The sequence below is a fragment of the Pocillopora verrucosa genome, chromosome 1, assembly GCF_036669915.1.
Source record: "Pocillopora verrucosa isolate sample1 chromosome 1, ASM3666991v2, whole genome shotgun sequence".
Classification (NCBI taxonomy): Eukaryota; Metazoa; Cnidaria; class Anthozoa; order Scleractinia; family Pocilloporidae; genus Pocillopora; species Pocillopora verrucosa.
Window position 1 is genome coordinate 27,853,469 of NC_089312.1, and position 21,472 is coordinate 27,874,940.

The 21,472-nt window shown below is 38.0% G+C and overlaps 2 protein-coding genes across 2 annotated transcripts; one reads left to right on the top strand and one right to left on the bottom strand.

Annotated features, from left to right (window-relative positions):
- Nucleotides 1–1,203: 1,203 nt before the first annotated feature.
- Nucleotides 1,204–16,375, top strand: LOC131790031 (coagulation factor XIII A chain). The gene is made up of 18 exons (XM_059107213.2): nucleotides 1,204–1,572; nucleotides 2,990–3,139; nucleotides 3,521–3,742; nucleotides 3,871–3,933; nucleotides 4,574–4,927; nucleotides 7,386–7,513; nucleotides 8,696–8,878; nucleotides 9,563–9,832; nucleotides 10,505–10,623; nucleotides 10,805–10,912; nucleotides 11,018–11,198; nucleotides 11,739–11,874; nucleotides 12,287–12,390; nucleotides 12,812–13,054; nucleotides 13,719–14,003; nucleotides 14,097–14,257; nucleotides 14,883–15,025; nucleotides 15,447–16,375. The coding sequence occupies exons 1-18, from the start codon at nucleotides 1,304–1,306 to the stop codon at nucleotides 15,589–15,591; spliced, it is 3,264 nt and encodes a 1,087-aa protein (XP_058963196.2). The 5' UTR covers nucleotides 1,204–1,303; the 3' UTR covers nucleotides 15,592–16,375.
- A 626-nt stretch (nucleotides 16,376–17,001) lies between these two features.
- Nucleotides 17,002–20,934, bottom strand: LOC131797549 (uncharacterized). Its single transcript, XM_066166558.1, has 5 exons — nucleotides 20,055–20,934; nucleotides 19,572–19,642; nucleotides 19,276–19,382; nucleotides 18,478–18,587; nucleotides 17,002–17,972 (listed from the first exon to the last, which is right to left on the bottom strand). Exons 1-5 carry the CDS (start codon nucleotides 20,358–20,360, stop codon nucleotides 17,634–17,636), a joined length of 933 nt encoding a protein of 310 aa, XP_066022655.1. The 5' UTR covers nucleotides 20,361–20,934; the 3' UTR covers nucleotides 17,002–17,633.
- Nucleotides 20,935–21,472: the final 538 nt, after the last annotated feature.

The window sequence follows — 21,472 nt, forward strand, 5'->3', positions numbered from 1 at the left end:
ACCTTCCACGGCCAAGCAGTAGTTATGACTCACTACATTTTGGTTGCGCGCTAGGATCTGGATACGAGATTAGTCCATAAGTTGAACAGAAAGTAGCTTGAGCACAATAACTGCTGTGACTGAGATTAACTGCAAAAATACAACGTATAGGCTCATAGTAATAAAAAAAAAGGAAACCTAATGCGTACGCCACTTTAGAAGTCATAGAATGTTTGGCAGTTAAGAAAGTACTTACAATAAAATTGATGCAGAATTATTACATTTATCTGATGGAAGCAGCGTTTATAATAATATTTTCTTCGCTTTGATTGACATTCGATTTTTATTTTCACTAAGGAAAGACAGAAGAAATTCTTCTACTGAAACAAAGTGGACACAGTCCATTTTCCAAAACTCAAAACTGAACATGTATGCAAATATTTGAATTGCACGTGAAATAATTAATTATTAACCATCAATACAACCTCTTGTCTGAATTAATTTTGTGCAAAAACGTAAGCAACGCCTTCACTACATATCACATAAGTTCTTCAACCGTGTGCCACATTTTCTTTAAAGTGAAAGGAAAAAACTGAATCAGAGAATTAGATATCAGGCTTTATTTTTATGAAGTGTTTCTAATCATGGAGACTCAATCTAAAAAATTTTTGAGAATTTGTCATCTCAATAGTTTATATTCTGTCAGAATAGCAAGTGACAAAAGAAATAAAAACACAAAAGCTTCTCTCTAGGTTTTAGGATTTTTTATCGTTTTCACCTCTCTCTCTCTCTCTCTCTCTCTCTCTCTCTCTCATGAACAATTAGGATTGTTATGGTTAAATTTAATAGCTATTTCTGAGTTAAGTTTAATTAAAGCCAGTTAACTTTTTTAGGCAAGGTAAGGCTAAATTGCTGCGTGACCCAAACAAAAACCTTGACCATAAAATACAAAAGAGGCCAGGTGGAAGTTTAGGCTCAACAACGCACGACGCTATTCACGTTCATGGCCTATATTCTGTCGTGGCTATCATCTACTCGCATTCTCAGCGTTAAGACATATCGAAAGGGGGATTAGGGAGGATTGACTCGTTAATCCTTTCCAACTCTTGAATAACCTCACGTAAGGGAGTTCCTTAAAGTATGCGATCATTATCCTTTGATAAACAACTTCTTCAAGGTGATTGGTTCTAATTCTTTACACTATGATATCAATTTCACCGTACTTGAAATACTAAGAGTTATCTTTGAAGAGGATTGCTGTGTTACTGCCACAGAGACACACGTTTGAGGTATCGACGCGATCAGATTTTTTAACTTAGTGGTGATGTATCGCTCTAGTGGTGCTTACCACAACAGCAGAACTGCTGGCTACACAGCTGGTTCAGGCCGATCAAATGATTATTCCGCAAAACCAGTTTCCTCGACATCTTCGGTGTACTCCTATAAACCAAGTTCTTCCTCAATTCAACCGGGCACCTCCGCCACTGCAAGTCTGACCGGCTCAAGATCGCCGTCAGCGAGCTACATTACAACAGGCGCCAACCGATCGAGTGGTGAACTATCTTCAGTTAATCGGGATGCAGACCCCTCGAGGTAAGTGCAGTTACCTTATGCAGTGAAATATTTCCATTTAGGACCAGCTTCAAGTACATCAGTTTGAATTTATTTGGAGCCTGCGGTGATTCATTTATGTTGCCTGAAAAAAGTAACTCCAAAAACTAACTTACGATATCATCTGGGAAAGAAAGTGATATGATGCTTTTTTTTCTTCTCAGCGCCTTTCTCCTTGAAAATTTATCCGCGATATTGGAAAAAAAATTTTATTTTTGTCAATCTTTGAGTGAGAGGGTAAAACCAAACTCACTAGATACCCTGACCAATGACTAACACAAGAAAATCGCCGAGAATAAAACAACAGTATTCAGAATTTCGCCTTTAAGAGTGAAACTAAGAAACATATGAAAATGATCCACTGTAACAACTTCTCGAATCAACCCACGTGTTAAACTAGTTCTGACTGAGAACCCACATGCTAAGCTTTTTAAGATAACTTAATTTAGAAATTCAGGACAAGCAAAAGAAAACAATTCGAAAGCGACATATAAAAAGACTTCAATTTCTTTAATACTAATGAGTGTGATTACAAGACAATGTCGAATATAATAAATTCGCTTGATGTTGGACCAGAAGCACGCCTCAGATATAAAAATCAATAGAAGAACAATATTACTGAGGAATAATATTATCTGATCTATAACAGGATGAATAGAACGTCTTGGAAAATTGGGGAAGTGGGAATACCGAAAAATGAAACAGAAATTAAACAAAAAACTGATACTCTGAGAGAGAATACTTTGTGAATACGAATTTATTGAAAGAGCGATAAGTGCTCAAAGAAAATTATTTCCCATTTGGATTAGAAAACAAAATGCTGTACTTGCAGAGCGGATGAACCAATACAAGATAATTTGGATTTATCACCTGAGTTGATTATGCAAATCGGCCACCCTAAAGAGTTTCTAAGCTGGCATTTCGAGCGTTAGCCCCTCTTCAGAGCGAATGGAGGAATTTTGGGTTGTGTGTGTGTGTTTACACATTACCTTTTGACCCGTCGATGCAACGCCAGGGAATTGTGGGTAGCTCTTTCTCTCTTTCAAAGGGACAAACAATATTTGGATTGGTATTAGTTTGTATGGATGAAGAACAAAGTGGAACCTATATTTAAATCAAAGCGGATTATCTGCTCTTTCTTTGGCAATATCGAGTTAAGTAATAAATCCTCATCGATTAACATTAACATAGAAAATTCCATCCATCTCTGAGGGCAAAACAAAATACAAAATCGGTAAACTTATGAAATTAATGCACGAATGGATGTAACACGCTGGCTTTTGAATGCGTAGTAAATGAAATTCATTATACCAGGTCTATGAAAAATTTTTTATGAGAAATATGTGGTTCAGATTGTCCTCAAATAAATCTGTGTTTTTTATTATCACTGTTACATCAGATGGTACTCCGGGTCAGGAAGGACTTATGACTCTATCAGGTCAGCAGACGTCTCAGGAAAACCAGTCGTTTATTCTTTGAGTAACACTTCTCAACCAAGTGCAGCCACCTACACTGGGAGTTCTACTCGCCCAGTCACAAGTACTGTTAGGTAATTTTATCTAGAACAGATTTGGTTGAGTTCTGTTAGGGAAACATGTCTCCCATTATTAAGATTAGGAAAGCTCCTTTTAGAAGCACTAATCAGCCATATACCATTTTTGCGGGACTAAAGTATATACCAGCGGCCATGTAATCTGACTTTCGAAAGATTTAAACTACTCCTAATTTCAACGGATTAAGCTATTGTGTTCATGAGTTAATTTTAGACTCGATCGCCGCCGCTGTTCGGGTAATGATCCCGCGCTCCCTTTCCGAAGTCACAAAGAGACGAAGTTCCTTCCTGTTTGTCAACAGTTGTTTGCCCGACCAGTCAATTTTCGGCAGACAACTTGTTGAAAGACAATGAGAGGTCGTTACTTTCTTATTTCAGACCTGCTGGATCTTATGGTTCAGTGAGAGCAAGTGTTTCCAGCCAGCCTACAGAATCATCAGTAAGACTGAAAACTCAGCCCATATACACCTCTAGTTATTCTCTCAAGCCATTCACGGTGAATTCCACTGCTACAAGCGGCGGTTCAGCGCATTTCAGCACACCTGCTGGCACCGGGTCAACAAGTGTCCGCGATACTTTTTCTGCCCGCGGAACTCCGAGGTAAGAACTTGTTTCGATTACGTAAAATCATGGACCTCGAGCACGTTTCAGTTTTTTTGAAAAATTAGTCGATTCTCAGTGGAGAATTTGTTGAACGACAAACGCAGAGCCATTAATTTCTTTTTCAGAACTATTGCAAGTTATGCATCAGAGAGGGTATCTGAGGCTAACCAGCCCACAAGAGAACCAAGGTAAACGCTTGATTTCAGCTATGTGCGAATCATGGAATTGGGTGGTTTGTTTTTTTAACCCCTGTTCAACGTTTGCATTTGCGCAGACATATAGACGCTACGTTTCACGCATGCGTCCTCTTCCTGCCCGGATTGGATAGAGTGAGATATCGAGCCTAAATGTCCTCTAATCCAATCAGATGCAAAACTAAAACTAATGACGACTTAGTCTCGTGTACTTTCCTGAAAAGAAATAGTTTGCATTAAATTACTTTCATTTATTCCTAGCTCCTTTCCTTAGTTTTATGAACAGTTGTGATAACCTTAAAGACTACGACTTCCCCAAAATAAGCAAGTCAATCGGGAAGCACATAGCTTTTAAATTTTAAAGGAAGGAAAAAGGGGTGGGGTGGGGTGGGGCTAAAACATTTATATGTAGGTCTGGGACTTTCTTCCCTAAAAAAATCGTACATGCAGAGGCTTAGATATCACAATCCGCCATTCCTTAATATCAGAATGCCCTCCATAGCTATGCCCTTTACAATCTCAGATTAAAGTAAGTTTGGTGATCGGTATTCCAGTCGTCAAAGGACAAAGTTATTTTGAAGAAAAAACTGCCTTTAAAATAGTTTGATTTTCTGATTTGATTTCACCATGCAAGGACGTCGTCTTATACTGTACCGGCACGGACATATGTCAATACAAGGCCAACGGAAAGCAGGTCTGCCAGTTATCATTCATCTTACCCGACGAGTTCAAGCCGACCAATTACGACTTCTAGCCGACCAATCCCTTGTTATGACCAACCAGTCATGAGTTCTAGCCAACCAGAAACGAGTTCAAGCCGACCAATTACGAGTCCTAGTCGACCAATCACAAGCTATACCCGACCAGTCACCAGTTCAAGCCGACCAATCACGAGTTCTAGCCAACCAGTCACGAGTTCAACCCGAGTAGTCAGCTCTACAACTTTAACTGGCGCTCGAAATGTATCATCAGCTGATGGAAATGCCAGGTTAGTCAATACAAGTCAGGAAAAAGTCAATAGCCGAACATAGAGGAAGCTTCGACAGTATGATGCCTTTAGATATAGGAGTATCTTTCTAGCTCAAAAATTTACTAAAATTTTCCTCAACCTGAATCATCTAAGTTCCTTTTGGTACAGGACCAAGAATTTAAGATACTTTTAGACTAATTGGTCGATTCAACAGAAAAAAAAATATAAGAGGTGAGAATGAAAAAAATCACGTCGAGAGAAAATGAAATACTTAGATTAGTATTTAGCTAAAAAAATTAGTTTATTGTGTGAACTCCAGCAAGTAATAACAATCTCTAGGTGAATTTAACTGTCTCTCGGGATAGAAAATCGGAAGGAACAAGTCCGGCCCTAGGCGATCACTCCAATCTGCAATCACTTCAAAATATTTCACCGTGAAGCCCGTTGTGTTCAGAAAAACTTCAGAGGTAGTTAAAGAAAAAACATCAGGCTTTTTGTTAAAAAATCGTATCACAAATGTTCGAAGTATAAAGGTTTTTTCGTTTGACAGACGTTCAAGTCAGTGAAAGTGTTTGATGTCGCCTATTAAAGCAAACGAAACATCCCCCCTCCAGAGATTTAACTTTAACTGTAAGAAACAACTTCGGCCGCATTACGGGTACCATAAAACCGCCAATCTTCGTTGCAACAGATAGTCACGCAGTCTGGGTGTAAACAACCCGCAATGTCTAAACGGAGCGCTGTATGGAGTGTCTGGCTAAATAAATGTTTCCCCAGAGCTGAAATAAGAAGTTAAAATTGATTTTATATCAGTAAAAAAACTGATTCTGAATCAATTCGAATAAACGTAAACATTGTAAATGTATGGCACCTACTTTGAACTACGTACTTATTGCTGCATGAAATTAAAAGATGGTATTAAAGTACGCAATTGATCTACCGAGTGAGACAGCCGATAGAAACAACTCCTCATAAAAACATTTTAAGAAGACCAGCTGTGCATTAAAAATTGCTGCTGGGAAAGAATTATATTATAAAATGACAACCTCCCGTGAAGGAAACAGAAACATAAACATATCGGTATTTTGATGAACAAAACGAGACGTGAACAATTTCATCCGATTATTATAAGAACAAATTCGTTATTACGAGAACGATGACAACCTTCGCTCTCGTCCAACGCAAAAATCTGTACCGACAAACAGGGTATTCAAGGTCACAAAATTCAGAGGAGGACTTTGAAGAGCCATCGAGAGGGGAACATCTCAAAAAACTAAGGAAAAAAACGGAGAAATTGAATGAGGATGATTACGAGATACTCTACACTTCACAGATAGGTTTGGTCTTCCTAAAACCATGCGTTCGATTTTCCACCACAGTTTATTTTCATACGAAGAGTGATCAAGGATCTCCAGCACAAGACAGTAGGTGTGATTTGGACTTTTTTTCCTCATACTGAATTTCAACTCATCATTATAACTCTTCCTTCATAAGCTTCCGGTTTGGCCGGAATGCATTTTTCACCCATTTTAAAATATTCCTTTTCTAAAATTAGGATTGTGACTTCACACCGATGTCAATTTGAATGAAATTGTGATTATTTTATGGAGTGGTGTTTTGAGACCGTCGATCGGTCTCCATGACAAAACAACTGTGTTTGGGCTCTTCATGGACTTAAAATAATTATTATTAGCTCTGCGCATTTATGGATAGGCAATTGTCGGATAGTTTTATACCTGTTCATCGGTGCCAGAAGTCAAATTTAAGCTTTTGGCTGAAACGATTTGAAACTTTTTAAGAATACTTCAAATTCCTTAGAATAATGCAAACCTAGTAAACATGTTCTGTTAATGAAATCCTTTTGAAGTCCGTCGAAGCACTCGTACAGCTCTTTCTCTCGTTATAGAATAAACAAACTTAACAATCGACAGTCTTACGACCCTCGGAACTACAAAAGGATGCAAATCGAGTGGCTCCTTCGGCGAGTTACATATTTTCATTCTTGAGCTTCGTAAAATCACTGGACGAGTTCGGACTATTTTTGTGAAAAAAAAATGTACGAATGAACAATCGACAGTATGTTATGTTGTAACTTGCGCTTGTAAATTGCAGGCTCAGTCTATGATGCACATAATTTTCGCAATCACAATAATGTTGGCTGGTTATACCTGCAAATTATTATGACGACCTCTAGCCGAGGAAATAATGTCGTACAAGACGCTAACTTCTCATGCGCAACGTCTCAAGTCCCAATAAATACTTAAAATTGATAATATTTGCTCAAGAGCAAACTGTTTCTAAACAAAACAAAAAAAAACCGTCCCGCCCTAAGGACATGTTGGAAAGGGATAACTTAAGTAGCATATCTTAACAACCAGATTGGAAAGAGATACCATTGTTTAATTTGGGAACAAAGGGTGTGAGCCAGTCGCACATACGACATACATGATTAACCTCTACTCATGGCAATTTTCAGAGACGAGGCCGAACGAGTTCGATGTGGTAGGCTAGGCGAAGGAGTCAGCGGTCGTGCAATAGTGATCTCCGATAGAGAATTTCGCAACAACAACAAGGCCCTGACGACATCAAATCATCAAAAACATGGTACGGATAAAAATAGTTTCATTTAATTTGTTTGTTTATTTTTCACTGTGCCAAAATATTCATAGATGCGGGTAAAACCCAGATTGTCATTCAAAACACATATGTCTGTGTTTTTATTCAAACCCCAGGTAATTTCTCTCTTTGGAGGATGAATCCAAACGTTTTTAAGGTGCACTAAACAACCTGTCGGAACGATCATCAACTGATATAAACTATCATATAACAACTCTTTACTAAATAACCGTTTAGGGCAGTAAGGAATATACATTTACGTGTCCAGTGGCGAAAATGCAACCCCATTATAGTTTTTCAAGTGGTGGAAATGTAACCCCAGTATAGTCAGTCCAGTGGTGAAAATGCAGCCCCATTATAGTCAGTCCAGTGGTGAAAATGCAGCCCCATTATAGTCAGTCCAGTGGTGAAAATGCAGCCCCATTATAGTCAGTCCAGTGGTGAAAATGCAGCCCAATTATAGTCAGTCCAGTGGTGAAAATGCAGCCCCATTATAGTCAGTCCAGTGGTGAAAATGCAGCCCCATTATAGTCAGTCCAGTGGTGAAAATGCAGCTCCATTATAGTCAGTCCAGTGGTGAAAATGCAGCTCCATTATAGTCAGTCCAGTGGTGAAAATGCAGCCCCATTATAGTCAGTCCAGTGGTGAAAATGCAGCCCCATTATAGTCAGTCCAGTGGTGAAAATGCAGCCCCATTATAGTTAGTCCAGTGGTGAAAATGTAGCCCCATTATAGTCAGTCCAGTGGTGAAAATGCAGCCCCATTATAGTCAGTCCAGTGGTGAAAATGCAGCCCCATTAAAGTCAGTCCAGTGGTGAAAATGCAGCTCCATTATAGTCAGTCCAGTGGTGAAAATGCAGCCCCATTATAGTCAGTCCAGTGGTGAAAATGCAGCCCCATTATAGTTAGTCCAGTGGTGAAAATGCAGCCCCATTATAGTCAGTCCAGTGGTGAAAATGCAGCCCCATTATAGTCAGTCCAGTGGTGAAAATGCAGCCCCATTAAAGTCAGTCCAGTGGTGAAAATGCAGCCCCATTATAGTCAGTCCAGTCGTGAAAGTGCAGCCCCATCATAGTCAAGTCCAGCAGTGAAAATGCAACCCCATCTTAGTCTGTTACGAGGAAGTGCCCCTCCAGACTTTTAATTAACTTCTAAAATGTATCTTTTCAGCTGAGCAACTGACAACAAAGAATATTGACCTGCACAAGGACGAGAATCGAAGCAATCACTACACTGACAAGTACGAACACACAAACTTGATTGTGAGGAGAGGCCAGGATTTTGACGTCACTGTGATATTCAACAGGCCTTATGATGCCTCAAAAGACACAGTGACCTTACAATTTGCAGTCGGTAAGTTTAACAGATACGAAATATTTCTTCCACACAGTGAAACGTCAATAAAGCTGAATACTGAGAACAAATTCAGTTTCAGAAAATCTCGTGGTAATGGGATCTCAGTTTATTACTTGAAGGTCTTTGCGTGGTCGATGTGGAAAACTAATCAAACTGATCTAAATGTATAAATAAAAGGGGTAAGTTTCTGAAGAATTTGTGGCGCTGCATCGGTGGGGGAGTATAAAATAAAAATTTGGTTTTATCAGTTGAGTTGAGAATGTAAATTGGCCACCTTAAAGACTTTCTAAAACTGATGTTTTCAAGCGTTAGCCCTTCGTCAGCGCGGATGATCTAATCATAGCACACCAACTGTAAGAGAGGGGAGCTGTAATTTAAATTATTGGATCAAGTGACATCAATCACTGGTGAGCCTCAGAATGGACAAAGAGAGACTAGTACTGACTGCACAGTCAAAATGAAAAACAAAATGAAATTAAAGAAAACAAGAAGAAAAAAAAGGAACAGTAGCACACTACTTTGTTCCATAGGTACCCGAAAAGCTCAACTAATCCTGCAGACCTGCAACAAATAAAAATAAAAATTGACCACATTCCACATTCCACTCTTCAAATCAACCATTTATTGTCGGAATAAATTCTTTTTGGTCTTTTTACTCAGAAACTTCCATTAATCCTTTAGGATATCGACCACAAGAAAGTAAAGGAACCATTATCAGGGTGCCAGTGAGTCTGACCAGAGATTATGTGTACGGCGCATGGTCAGCAAAGATTATGCAGACCAATCAAGAAAGTGTGCGCCTTCAAATAACGTCGCCAGCGGACGCCGTCGTGGGTAGATGCCACTTTTATGTGGAAACCAAGACCAGTGTACCGGGTGTAGAAAAAGAAACAGATTTTCGTTACCAGTATCCGGAAGAAATCATTATGCTGTTTAACCCATGGTGTAAAGGTGAGTACTTGAAACATATTGTTGTGTTGAATATTCGATAGTTTTTTTTCTTCCTAAATTGTTGAAAAATAAAGAAAACTTCAGATAATCTGATGAAAATATGTAAATAGATTTATAAATATATAAATACGCAGTCGCTTCAGAATTCGCATTTTTAAGAGTTCCTCAGGTAAAATTGCATCTCTTTCCTTAACCTTGAATGAAATAAAAAAAAACATAATACTGTCAATCATAATTTAACCTTATACACTCTATATGCGAAAAAAATTTGTGTAGCTCCTTGATAATAGCTTTACACGGGTTCCACAGTAAAAACGTTTCATGCAACTTTTCAATTTTCGAGGGATTTAGAGCCATCTCTGCGCTAACGAAAATTGCCAGGAACTGAACTTTGCTGTGTACCTTCAGCTGTTTGCGCACAAAAACGAAGACGTTTGCATTTTGTGGTTAATAGGTGTTTTTCTATTTTTCGCTGAGGAGCAAAATCAAATCTGAATTTCGCCGTTCGCGTTTGTTAGGGACTTGCTTCTTAGATATCCATATATATCTCATTCCCTGATTGATTAGGCCAAAGTCTGTTCTCATTTAGTGGCCATGACTGAGTTCAATTATGATTTGGATCATGTGCGCATTAAATGAAAACCCTTGTTATGTCTTCATCCCGCTTACAAGATGACACAGTGTATCTGGACCAACAAACCTCACGCGAGGAATACGTGCTGAATGACAGTGGGCTCATATGGATGGGAACCGCCAAGAGGAACCGAGGGATGCCATGGAACTTTGGCCAGGTCAGTGAATTAAGTGCGTACTGTAAGAATTAGTACAATTAGTTTTTATCGTACAAAGACTAAAAGCATGTCTTACTTCTTTAAGTGAGAAACGAATTACAAAATTGTTACTTCTCCGGATGGGAAATAAGTCTGGGAAATAAGTAAGTACTTAGACGTTTTCATTTCCTTGGTTTTTCAGTTTGAGGATGTATCATTGAACACGTGTTTGTGGCTTCTAGAACGAGGACAGCTCGGAACAGCTGCGCGTGCAAATCCTGTCAGGGTCACCCGCTGTATCTCTGCCATGGTAAGAGTGAGTCAATTGATGAGGTGACTTTTACCTGAATTTCCAAGGAAGTCCAGTTTATGTATTTTTTAAAAAGTAATGAATTTCATTGGTCCAAATCTGTAGGCAAACTTCAATGATCAAGATGGTGGTGTTCTTTTCGGTCGCTGGGACAACGACTATCCCAAAGACACGACTGCTCCAACAGCATGGTCCGGCAGTGTCGCCATTCTGGAAAAATTTTGGCAGAAGAAGATTGTTGTCAAGTTTGCTCAGTGCTGGGTCTTTTCAGGGCTCGTTACAACATGTACGTGCTCTTTTCCACATAACAGGCAGTTATCTCATCATATTGCAATGCTCCTCGTACCGTGTGGGAAAAACATACGTGCTGTTTTCCTATGCTGTATGTTTTCAAGGCTCCAACTTTGCCAGCGTTATCTGCATGCGGCAGAATTCCAAAACTATCGTGTATTTTCTTTATTAACGACTCAAAGACTGCATTCAGTCAGCTGTGGATGATGGTGTACCATCGTAAAGAAACTCGATTTAATTAATTTTCAGTATGACATGCTCATTTGTAAAAAGTGTTCAGATTATAATTGCTATTAATGGTTGGTTGAGGAGGCGAACGATTGTAAAGCTTTGGAAATTCTTAAGAAGAATGTGTATGGAGTCCAGGACTCCAACGATGGGCGACTCTGGGTAGGGCTAATAGTGGCAGAATCGCATCGACGAACAATCTCCATCTTCTTCTCTAGACTTGTTGGGAGATGGGTTCCGAGTGTTTGCTTGTAAATGCATAATGCATATTTAGAATTTCTAAGTGTCCTTACTATTGTTTTGCCAGTGTTGAGGGCGATAGGCATACCAACGCGATCAGTAACAAACTTCGCCTCGGCGCATGACTCAGATGCCAGCATGACTGTCGACTTCCATTTTGACGAGAAAGGGAAGCCACTAAAGGATATGGACGATTCTGTTTGGTGAGAGGATATACTGTAAAATATTCCATATCGGTTCGGAGAAAAGTTCAGTAGTGCAGAAAAGCGTGGTTTACACCTCACTATAAATGTTGAATCATTATAAATGTTAAATTATTGAGTGCAGAAGAGTGTTTTCATACCACCAACTCTTGCACTAAACCCATTGCAGTAGCGTCCAACTTTTTTTCAAGCAACTATCTCGTTTTACGAATATGGTCGAATATAGTCGAGAGTTATATGAATTAAAACTACTGATAATATTAAAAGCTGCCACCCCTTTGTCTTGTATATTACGTCCCAGATCATACTGATAAACAACCCAAGATATTTGTTTCTTTGGAAGGGTACATTAGCCCATATAAATGGAAGAAATGCGATTGTAAATTACGACGCGTAATCTGTTTGTTAACAGGAATTTCCATGTGTGGAACGAATCATGGTTCAAGCGACCTGATTTACCAGATGGTCATGATGGATGGCAGGCGCACGATGCCACACCCCAAGAGACAAGTGAAGGTGAGAAGCTTCATTTAATCTTAGAATTCAGGAAAAGCTAAAATGTCTTTTTTCCTAATATCGGGTTTCTTTCGGTTCGGTAGAATTCTGATACCATAAACAATAGTGGAATGTGGAATAGAAGATCAATATGATCAATTCATTTTTCAAACTGGGAAAAGAAACGTGGCTTTTTGTACAGGGCTTGATGCAAAGCCGTTAAAATATACGCTCTCTTCACTATAGACGAAAATTACCGGGAACATTTATTACACAATTGAGTGGCTCAGGAAAATTACATTTCGGGGCTCTTTGATCAACCTACTATTTTTTAGAGGGAAACGCGGGACAAAAAGCTAAATGATGGGAAGCATAAAGTCCATGTAACTACGTTTTAGTCACAGGCATAATTTTTAATGTTTCTTAACCAATTTACGTTTAGGAGTGTTTCGGTGTGGCCCTGCCTCAGTGAAGGCCATCAAACAAGGTGAAGTCTATTTACCCTTCGACTCTTCCTTCGTGTTCGCTGAGGTAAATGGTGACCGCGTGTTTTGGGAAGTTGGAGAGAATGGATCCATGAAAGTGATAAGAATAGACAAGAAGTGCATTGGAAAGATGATAAGTACCAAAGCTGTTGGTAGTGATGATAGGGATGATGTCACTCACCAATATAAACATCCTGAAGGTAAAGTTCTCTAAACATATGTCATATATGGCCAAGAGGGAATGAGCCTGTTTTGGTATGGTTTTTAGCGGCTGAAGTAACATTTTTAAATTTGATGATAACGATGACGACTTGGCCCAGGTATTATTTAAAAAAATGGGAGTAAAGTCTGATTTATTAGCTTCGGAGGATTTTCTCGGGCACTCAATCATTTTTCATGGTGGGTCCGGCTGACATTTTGCCAAAATACATTCTAGGGGCTCAGAGATTCGCATAACGTGGTTTGGTTTCTGTAATCAGTATGCGCACATCATTTCCTAAGGTTTATTTTTTGTAATTAAGGGTTTCTCGATTGGAAGAGAGTAAAATGAAATAGCTAGCAGGAGATTCACTGATGTCATTACTTCGTTACCCAATTAACGAATGGAGAATTTGCGAGATGAGGCAATAGAACAAGAGAACGTTCGACTGTAAAAAAAAACTAGGTAGCATTTCATCAAATTATTAGGTAGGCAACCTATTGGTGCTGTTTTCCCCCGAACTCTTTAGCGCTAAGTTGCCGTCACCTAATTTTGACGTGCCCATTTGTAACAGGAATGACTCATTATTCTGCCGTTTACTTGAAAAGAACAATTTATTGATAAGTCATTGTTCTACCTCATTTACCATTTCAAACGTAATTTAGGTTCCGTCCAGGAGCGCAGAGCTGTGGAAATGGCATACAAGTACAGCAGCCGCAAGGATCAAGCTATTTACGGACTACCCACGGAGGACGTCAAGTTCTCATTCGAAATGCCGGATGATGTGCCCATAGGAAAGGATGTAAGTGTGTCACTGAAGATGAAAAACACCACTTACAAAAGTCGCACAGTTGGGGGAAAGATCACTGCCATGATTGGATTCTACACAGGAATTTCTTGTGAAGATTTGAAAGAGGAAGACTTTGAGATCACTTTAGACCCGTGGGAAGGTAAGTGGCGAATATATCTTTGTACTTGAATTCCTTGCTGAGACAAAAGTTTCTGTCTCCTAATCACTTTACCGGTCATTCACTCTGTTGTAGAGAGGAGCTTTGTCGTGGATATTCCTGCGGCTCTGTATCTTGACAAATGTAAAGCCGATGGAGGTTTAAAGATCTATGTCAAAGCGACAGTGAAAGAGAGTGAGCAGAGATTCGCTTCGTATGACACGATTGATTTCCAGAAACCGCACATAAACATGGAGGTATGTTAACTCCCAAATGACTTGAACCGAACCCAATTTTTTTTGGCAGTGACCGGGATATTAGGTGCACTGAAAAGTATTTAAAAAGCTTCCTAAATTTGCGGGGACGTCCTTGGGTGAGACACTAACGGTGGTAAACATGGAGACTTCTCCACTCACACTTGTACAGCCCGTCAATCTGTATGACCTTTTTCTATATGCAAGCTTGGATCGAGTTAAGCACCCTTACATATTGTAAAATAGGATGGATTCGAAGCGATCTGTGATCGACTCGTTGCATACCTATTACTGTATACATGTGCGCATGACGTTGTTATTAATATGTTTGGCCAATCATATTGCGGACAAGTATGGAAAAAATAAGAGCAAGATATAAAGGGAATTTCAGTTTGCGGCCTTAAAAAGTGCTTTAACTGGTACAATTTCTAATCGACGAGTGTTGCGAGGCAGTGCAGTAATTTTGTCTGTTTCATTTAAATATATAAATCAGGTGGCTTCCACATCTATCAGTTCGGTACTAAATCACAGAGAACGGCTTAGTTGTATTCACGGTTTTACCCCCAGGGTTATTAATTTTGAATAGTTAATGTAATTTCAAGATTATCTTATTTTGATATCCTTTCAGATCACTCGGGGCGAGGCCAGGGTAGGCCAAGACTTTGAGGTCAAGGTTTCCTTTGTAAATCCTTTGCCAGTCAGAATCAGTGGAGGAAAATGGTACATTGAGACATCGGGTGCCAACCCAAAATCTAAAGAAATTCCTAATTCGTAAGTATTCTCCGTGAAGTTCACAGCCGTACGAAAGACAATTTGTACTACTCGACACGTTTGAGCCTGTAGCGAGGTGAAGCATATTACCATCCTCTTTGACGAATTTACCATGATAAAAACCTTCCAGACCTTGAATTCGACGCAATTGCTCTGTCACTGTGGTTGGAGCATGCTTCTTCCGATCCATTGCCATTAAAGTAGAACGTTTTAAAGACACTCTTTAGCCGACTTTACTTGCCCCGTTGCTTTGCAAAAGCCATCATTCGCTGGCCTAGGTGTCTTTTTCTAGGTGTTTTTCTTGGGATAATTTGAACCCAAGGTTGATTTTAATCGAATATCTTAAACTCTCTATAGAAATTAAAAGAGAATTGTTAAAGTTAAAAGTAAAACTATTCAGTTTTTTTTTCTTTTATTTCAGTGCAATTGTGCCAGAAGGAAAAGAGGCTCAAGCAACTTTCAAACTGACGCCTTATCGCGTGGGAGTGTGCCGGGTATCTGTTACTTTCAGGGCTGACATGCTCAGTGGAGTCTATGGGATGAGTGGTGTACGCGTCAGAGAATAAACAAACCAAAACAAAAGCAAAAAGGGAAAAAAGTTGGGAACTCTACCTTATGATGTGACTCAACAAGCAAACCTGCCGCATAAGCCCGTAGGATGTCAAACATTTGAAAAGCTATTGAACTTTTTGATGATGTAAAGGGAGTTGAGACAGCTAAGTTTTTTTTATAGAACGATGCAATGTTAAAATTTTGAAAAGGAAAAGTTCAACTTTCAGTTATAGGGGGGGCAACAGGAAGATTAACAGATCAAATTATAAATGGAGTGGATTGAGAAAATCCGGCGGTAAAAGCCATAAATGTTTATGAATTTATTTAAAAATTTAAAGAAAACAGCTTATGGTTTTTGCACGTTATAGAAGCGTATTCGAACGGAAGTCAAGTATTTCTACACCAGTGTAAATAGGCGAATAAAGGAATATACACAATTTATTGGGGAAAAAGAAACTGCTCGTGTATTTGTTATTAATATTTGACGCTACCAAAGACGTTGATAAAAGATAATTTAAGGAGCTACGTGGTTATTTTTTTTTCTGGTCTAACGCAAGGTTAACTGAAAAGGTTTTCCAGTTGGGGCCGACCCCGTTGAGACTATCTTAATGCAATGCAATTGTCTGATGACTGAAAATCGAGTAGTTAAGATCACAGATTTTATGACCAGTTAAATCAATATGGCGCACTTTATTCGTGACTTTGGCAAAATTTGCAACTACCATGTTTTGTGTTCCAGGGCTAAATTCTTGATTGATCAGCGTCACTTAGTCTCAAAATTTATACCCATTGGTCACGTATCTACACAGGATGAAATGACTAAATTAAGTTTCCTTAAAGGTAACTTAAAGGTTAACATTAGAAGTATTTAAGGCATCTTTAGGTGACATACGAAAGTTCTGAAATGAATCTTTAATTGAACTTTCAGAAGTCAATTAAAGTCTCCTTATGAACCATTTCGTGAACACTTTAGGATCACATGAAAGTAAACCTAAATAACCATTTAATTGACTTTAAGAATCCTCCTAATTCTCGTAAACTCGTCTTTAATTGCCAAAACTTCTACTTGTAAAGGCAACTTAAAGGTTTCTTTAATCTTTTGTTTCCCTTTAAGTACTACTTAAAGTTGCAGGTTTTGTTGTAATTCATCTTTAGTTGTACTTTCAGGTCCTCTTAAATTTCAAGTTTTGTTAAAATTCATCATTTAGTGACCTTTAAGTGCCTCTAAAAGCTGTAGGTTTCACCTTAAATTGACTTTTGATTTGCTTAATCACACCCACATTTATATTATGATAACTTATAATATTTTGGGAAACTTCTAAATTGTTAGAAAAAGAGACATCACACATACAAGTAATTACAGAATGTTTGAAATTGCAGTGATGAAATAGTTTCGTTCAAAACTCACTTCCTCCCCTGAGATAGAGTAAACCCACAATAAAGCTGAGGATATCTCATTTGAGGCACATACATAATTAAAAAAGAGACATCCAAATGTTTGAATTACTAATTGTCATACTTTATTAAGATTGTTTCTCTTTCATTAATGTATAATTCATATAATCTCAGTCATCTATATAGAATAGAATAGAATAGAATCTTTATCACTATAAAAATATAAGAACTACAGAATATAACTAGCTGTAGCAACACACTACACAAAAAGCTATTAATTCACAAATTTCACTCTCAAATCCAGCCACTAAGAAATGCAATTTGAATTGATACTAACAATAAAAAATAAGTTCAACCTATCAATCTAAAAAATCAGTATATTTTTCTAAATCAATTTAAATTTGTGATAGCTATCAATTATTTGCCGACCTGTACATCAATATGGAAAAAAGTATCTCATATGGAGGAAATTAAATACAAAATTGAAGAATTCACAATTACTTACTTTAGATAATGAGACCATTAAAATTGCTAATTAACATATTCAATGAAAAAGAAGTCTCACGCAGGCATGTAAAAGACCTTCATTCTAGACATGGCTGATTAATACTTTTTTCAACAATCAATTATTTGTCACCTTAAATTGATAAAACAATTTTTTTTACTGCCTTATTGCCCACCCTGGAAAATTTTCAGTTGGTGGGCATCTCAGGGAAGGTTGCCCATCAACTCTGGGTAGGATTCTCTCCTTAGCTCTTGAAGTGAGTTTTTTCTTATAGGCCTTATCAAGTTTTTTTTTTATTTTTTTCATTCTTCTACTCTCCCATTGAAGGCGATGGACAGAGTATTTTGTTAATTTTGAGTTATTTATATTATCATCCTCGTAACAGCTTTCTTCACTGCTCATCGCCTCCATCACAAGAACCGCCGCCACTCTCCCCTTTTCATGCTGGTCAGCCCAGTTGACCAGCTCCATGGCTGTAGTTCGTCTCATTAACTTCTGAAAAAACAAAAATATACAACAAGCATGAGAAGGGTATTATAAGACCTCAAATGGAAAATATGATCCAAATTACTAATTTCTCTTGATATGCATGTGCACACAGTGTAAGAATGGAATTCCAAAGCATGTTATACTATAGAGTCTCCTTGTCCTTTATTTTTCATCAAATGGTCCATACAAGCTATCATTGATCTCAAATCACATCTTTATATTTTTCATTCTTTTCCTCAACTACAGATCCATCTTTAAAATAATATTATACAATTACCAAATTTACTTTACAAAGATTTTCTTTGTAAGGAAGGCTCTAGATACAGACTAGAATACATAATTCATTTAACAATTGCTCTCATAGGCACAAAACAATTTTGACAGGACACAGTCCCTTAAAAGTGTCTATACACTAAGCCATCCAATTTTGAAGTGGCAAAAAAAAATGCATTCAGTGGGAAACAGCAGGGTATATGAAAATAAAATGTTAAAATAGTATCCCAATAAATACCTCTCTTTGGCGACCACTCTTTCTTGTTTTTTGTTTATGTGCCTCATAGCGATTACTGCTCTTCAGCTTATGTGTTTCTAGGCACGTTTTAAAATATCTTTGTAAAGCAGCTGTTCAAAGAAATAATTATCAAAATGCCATGAGAAGTTGATTATAAAAAGATTCCCATATAAATAAATGACAATGTTCAAATTTATAATCATTTATGGCTGGCCGCATAGGAATATTTGCCAAGTTATATAAATTTGCAGTATGTCCTTGGTGATTCATTGCTAAGGTGTGAAGTAAGCTTTGTTGAGGATTTACACTGAATTTAATGTTTCAGAGACAAGAAATTAACCTGAAAGTTCTAGTTTGCAACATATTTAAATTTCTGCAACATTTGAGAAAGTTATTATGTAAATTAGGAAAAAATTAAAAATATACCCTTCCTCTTGTCCCAAATTTGAAACATATAATGAGGGTGCTCATTAGAAGTTGCATGATATCTAACTGTGTTACTAAATGCTAGTTCTATGATGAAATTTTTGTTGAGGGAAAAGTGGTTAAAGACACTAACTGATGGTACAGACTAAAAGCAGGGGTATCTTTAAGGACTGGGCTCTAGACAAATTGACCAACTGTGAGCGCGATTTTGTCTGGATGTTTTTAAGCCAAGGCCTTCAGTGAAACTCAACTTGTTATAAAAGAGATATACATCAATACGCTTAAGTGCCAAATTCTTATGCCCACCTGCAAAAAATCATAATGACACCCCAATGAAAGTGAAATGCATGTGGTATGATTATTGATAGCTACCTTCAATGATATCCTTTGTCCAGGGACACTTTTCAGGTCCTCCCTGTTGATGTACAACCTGCTCTACTGTGCGCTCAAAAATTCCATAGTTGTTATCAGAATTTACTCTGAGACAAGAACAAACACCGTGATTAAGCCACGTATTCTGTTTTAACAATATTAACACTTAGACAAAAGCAACAACAATAAGGTATTCACATAACATCTCAATATTTCTAGCAGCAGCTTAGACTCTGATTTCACGGTTTAATCAATATAAAGTAAAATATCTTTGAATATAATAACATGTTACTCACTCTTCGTCAAGATGAAATCCACCAAAGTCGTCTTTTTTTAAAAGAAGTTTATATATCCTTCTCACAGCTCTCTAAAAGATTGAAATAATTTCAACAATCAATTTGTCACCTTTCCCCTATTTCTACTTCCACTCTTTTTACACAAGTACAATTAACCTTACCCATCTGTGTGATTAAAACAGGGAAAGTCAAAAGGGTTCAAGAGAAAAGATAATAACATGAATTTTCGTACTGGATTATTCTCGTTGAAAGAACAGGGAGGAAAAAACCTTTCTGGTAGACCTGTTTATGGTAAAGGGGATTATCAAGTAAATGTAACCACACATAATTATGCCAAATGATTACCGCCTAAATAATTGAGTTATGCATATAATTTGCGCGCCAAACACGTATTCAACATAAAAGCAAATCTTCCACGAAACAGAACTGAATTCAGCAAATCATGAACATATATATGCTCATCAGTTAAGTTTTTCTACTCACTCGACAAGCTGGTGGAACTACTATCGTCCTTCGCTTCTGTCTATTTTGGCGCCGACGGACTTTGGCTCCATTATCACCAGTTTCAAGACGGTTCTCAATCCGCTGAAGAGCCTCTAAGTTTGATTTGTTGCTGCACTCTTGCTGCTGCCGCAGCTTTTCATTTTCGCTCGCCAGAGCCCGGTTGCTGCGGATCAATTCCTCCAGCAGTACGATGCATTCTTCGGACATGTTACTATTTCTAATTGCCGCTGGAACCGCATTATCATCTTGATTTTGTCCACGATCGTTTACTCGTCTTTCTGCCATTTCCTTCGCTTACTTTCCCTAACCCTGAATTAACTGTAAAATAAACAGACAACAATCGCTTCGTTCGGATGCTTTGTTAACAGAGTCGTCAACGGAATTGAGATTCAAAAAAGCGCGCGATTATCCTATACCAAACCTGGAAGGACCTCCTGTTGATATTGTGCCTCGTTGTGATATACACTGTACCGAATGTACTGGGCCTAGCTAACGCTGGCGAGTACGAATGAAGACTCAAGTGTAATTGGAAGCAAGGAAACACGGAGGCCTTTTGTGGCGGGAAAACTTCTACTACACGTTCGATCTTCACTTGTTCAAGCAAACAGCTTTGTACCGATACCTAAATTTCATCAAGGTAAGTTGTTCATATATCTGAAAATCTAGCCGTGTGAAGGTAAAGGATATCTTGTAACAAAGGAAATTTATCTAAGCGGCAAGTCACGGCATCGACGTTAATTAATTCGATGATATTTCTTGTGCAAGAAAGTGATTTTGTTGTGTAATGATATGTGATCGACGCTTTATACAATTGTGAATTGTTTTCTTTTAAGTGTGATCAGAACAATTACGATAGCAAGCTTGTGATAAAAAAAGCTTGTATGTATGGCATGCAAACAGAACTCAGTCGAGAACAAATAAGTAGGGGCAGGGGTGGGAGGTAATATACTTTTTTGAAATAGCGGGTTACTTTTCAACAGTGGAGGATATACATTTTTATTTTGACTAGAAAGGAATGAATAACAAGATAAGCTCAATTTAATACAGTCAAATCAATAACAATACAACCAATACTGTAGAATTTTTCTTTCGTGGGAGGAGAGAGGAGTGGGCTTATTAGGGTAAAGACATTTTAGTCAGGAGGCCTTGATAGATATGGGGTACCTAAAGAGCAGTTGTGGCATTGAGCTCGCATGAATACTGGAGTATGGTCATTAAAAACCTCATGTCAGTGCCATTTAAGGAATGTAAGCTTCATTCCTTGATTGTATTTTGAATTTAAAACTTTTAAGTAATCATACATGATACTTGTTATGAACATAAACATCAAGGACCCTTTTGAAAGTTTGGCAATGGGAAAAATTTGCATTGCAATTAGGGATTAAAGTATGTCTTAA

What these genes read in the sequence shown, in the direction of transcription:
- LOC131797549 (XM_066166558.1), bottom strand. Translation starts at nt 20,360, where the DNA reads ATGGCAGAAAGACGAGTAAACGATCGTGGACAAAATCAAGATGATAAT. An exon ending in GACAAAGGATATCATTGAAG is followed by an intron (nt 18,588 to 19,275) that starts GTAGCTATCAAT and finishes TTCTTTGAACAG; the next exon opens with CTGCTTTACAAAGATATTTT. An exon ending in AGAGTGGTCGCCAAAGAGAG is followed by an intron (nt 17,973 to 18,477) that starts GTATTTATTGGG and finishes TTGTTTTTTCAG; the next exon opens with AAGTTAATGAGACGAACTAC.
- LOC131790031 (XM_059107213.2), top strand. Translation starts at nt 1,304, where the DNA reads ATGTATCGCTCTAGTGGTGCTTACCACAACAGCAGAACTGCTGGCTAC. An exon ending in TGCCATGGAACTTTGGCCAG is followed by an intron (nt 10,624 to 10,804) that starts GTCAGTGAATTA and finishes TTGGTTTTTCAG; the next exon opens with TTTGAGGATGTATCATTGAA. An exon ending in CCAATATAAACATCCTGAAG is followed by an intron (nt 13,055 to 13,718) that starts GTAAAGTTCTCT and finishes AACGTAATTTAG; the next exon opens with GTTCCGTCCAGGAGCGCAGA.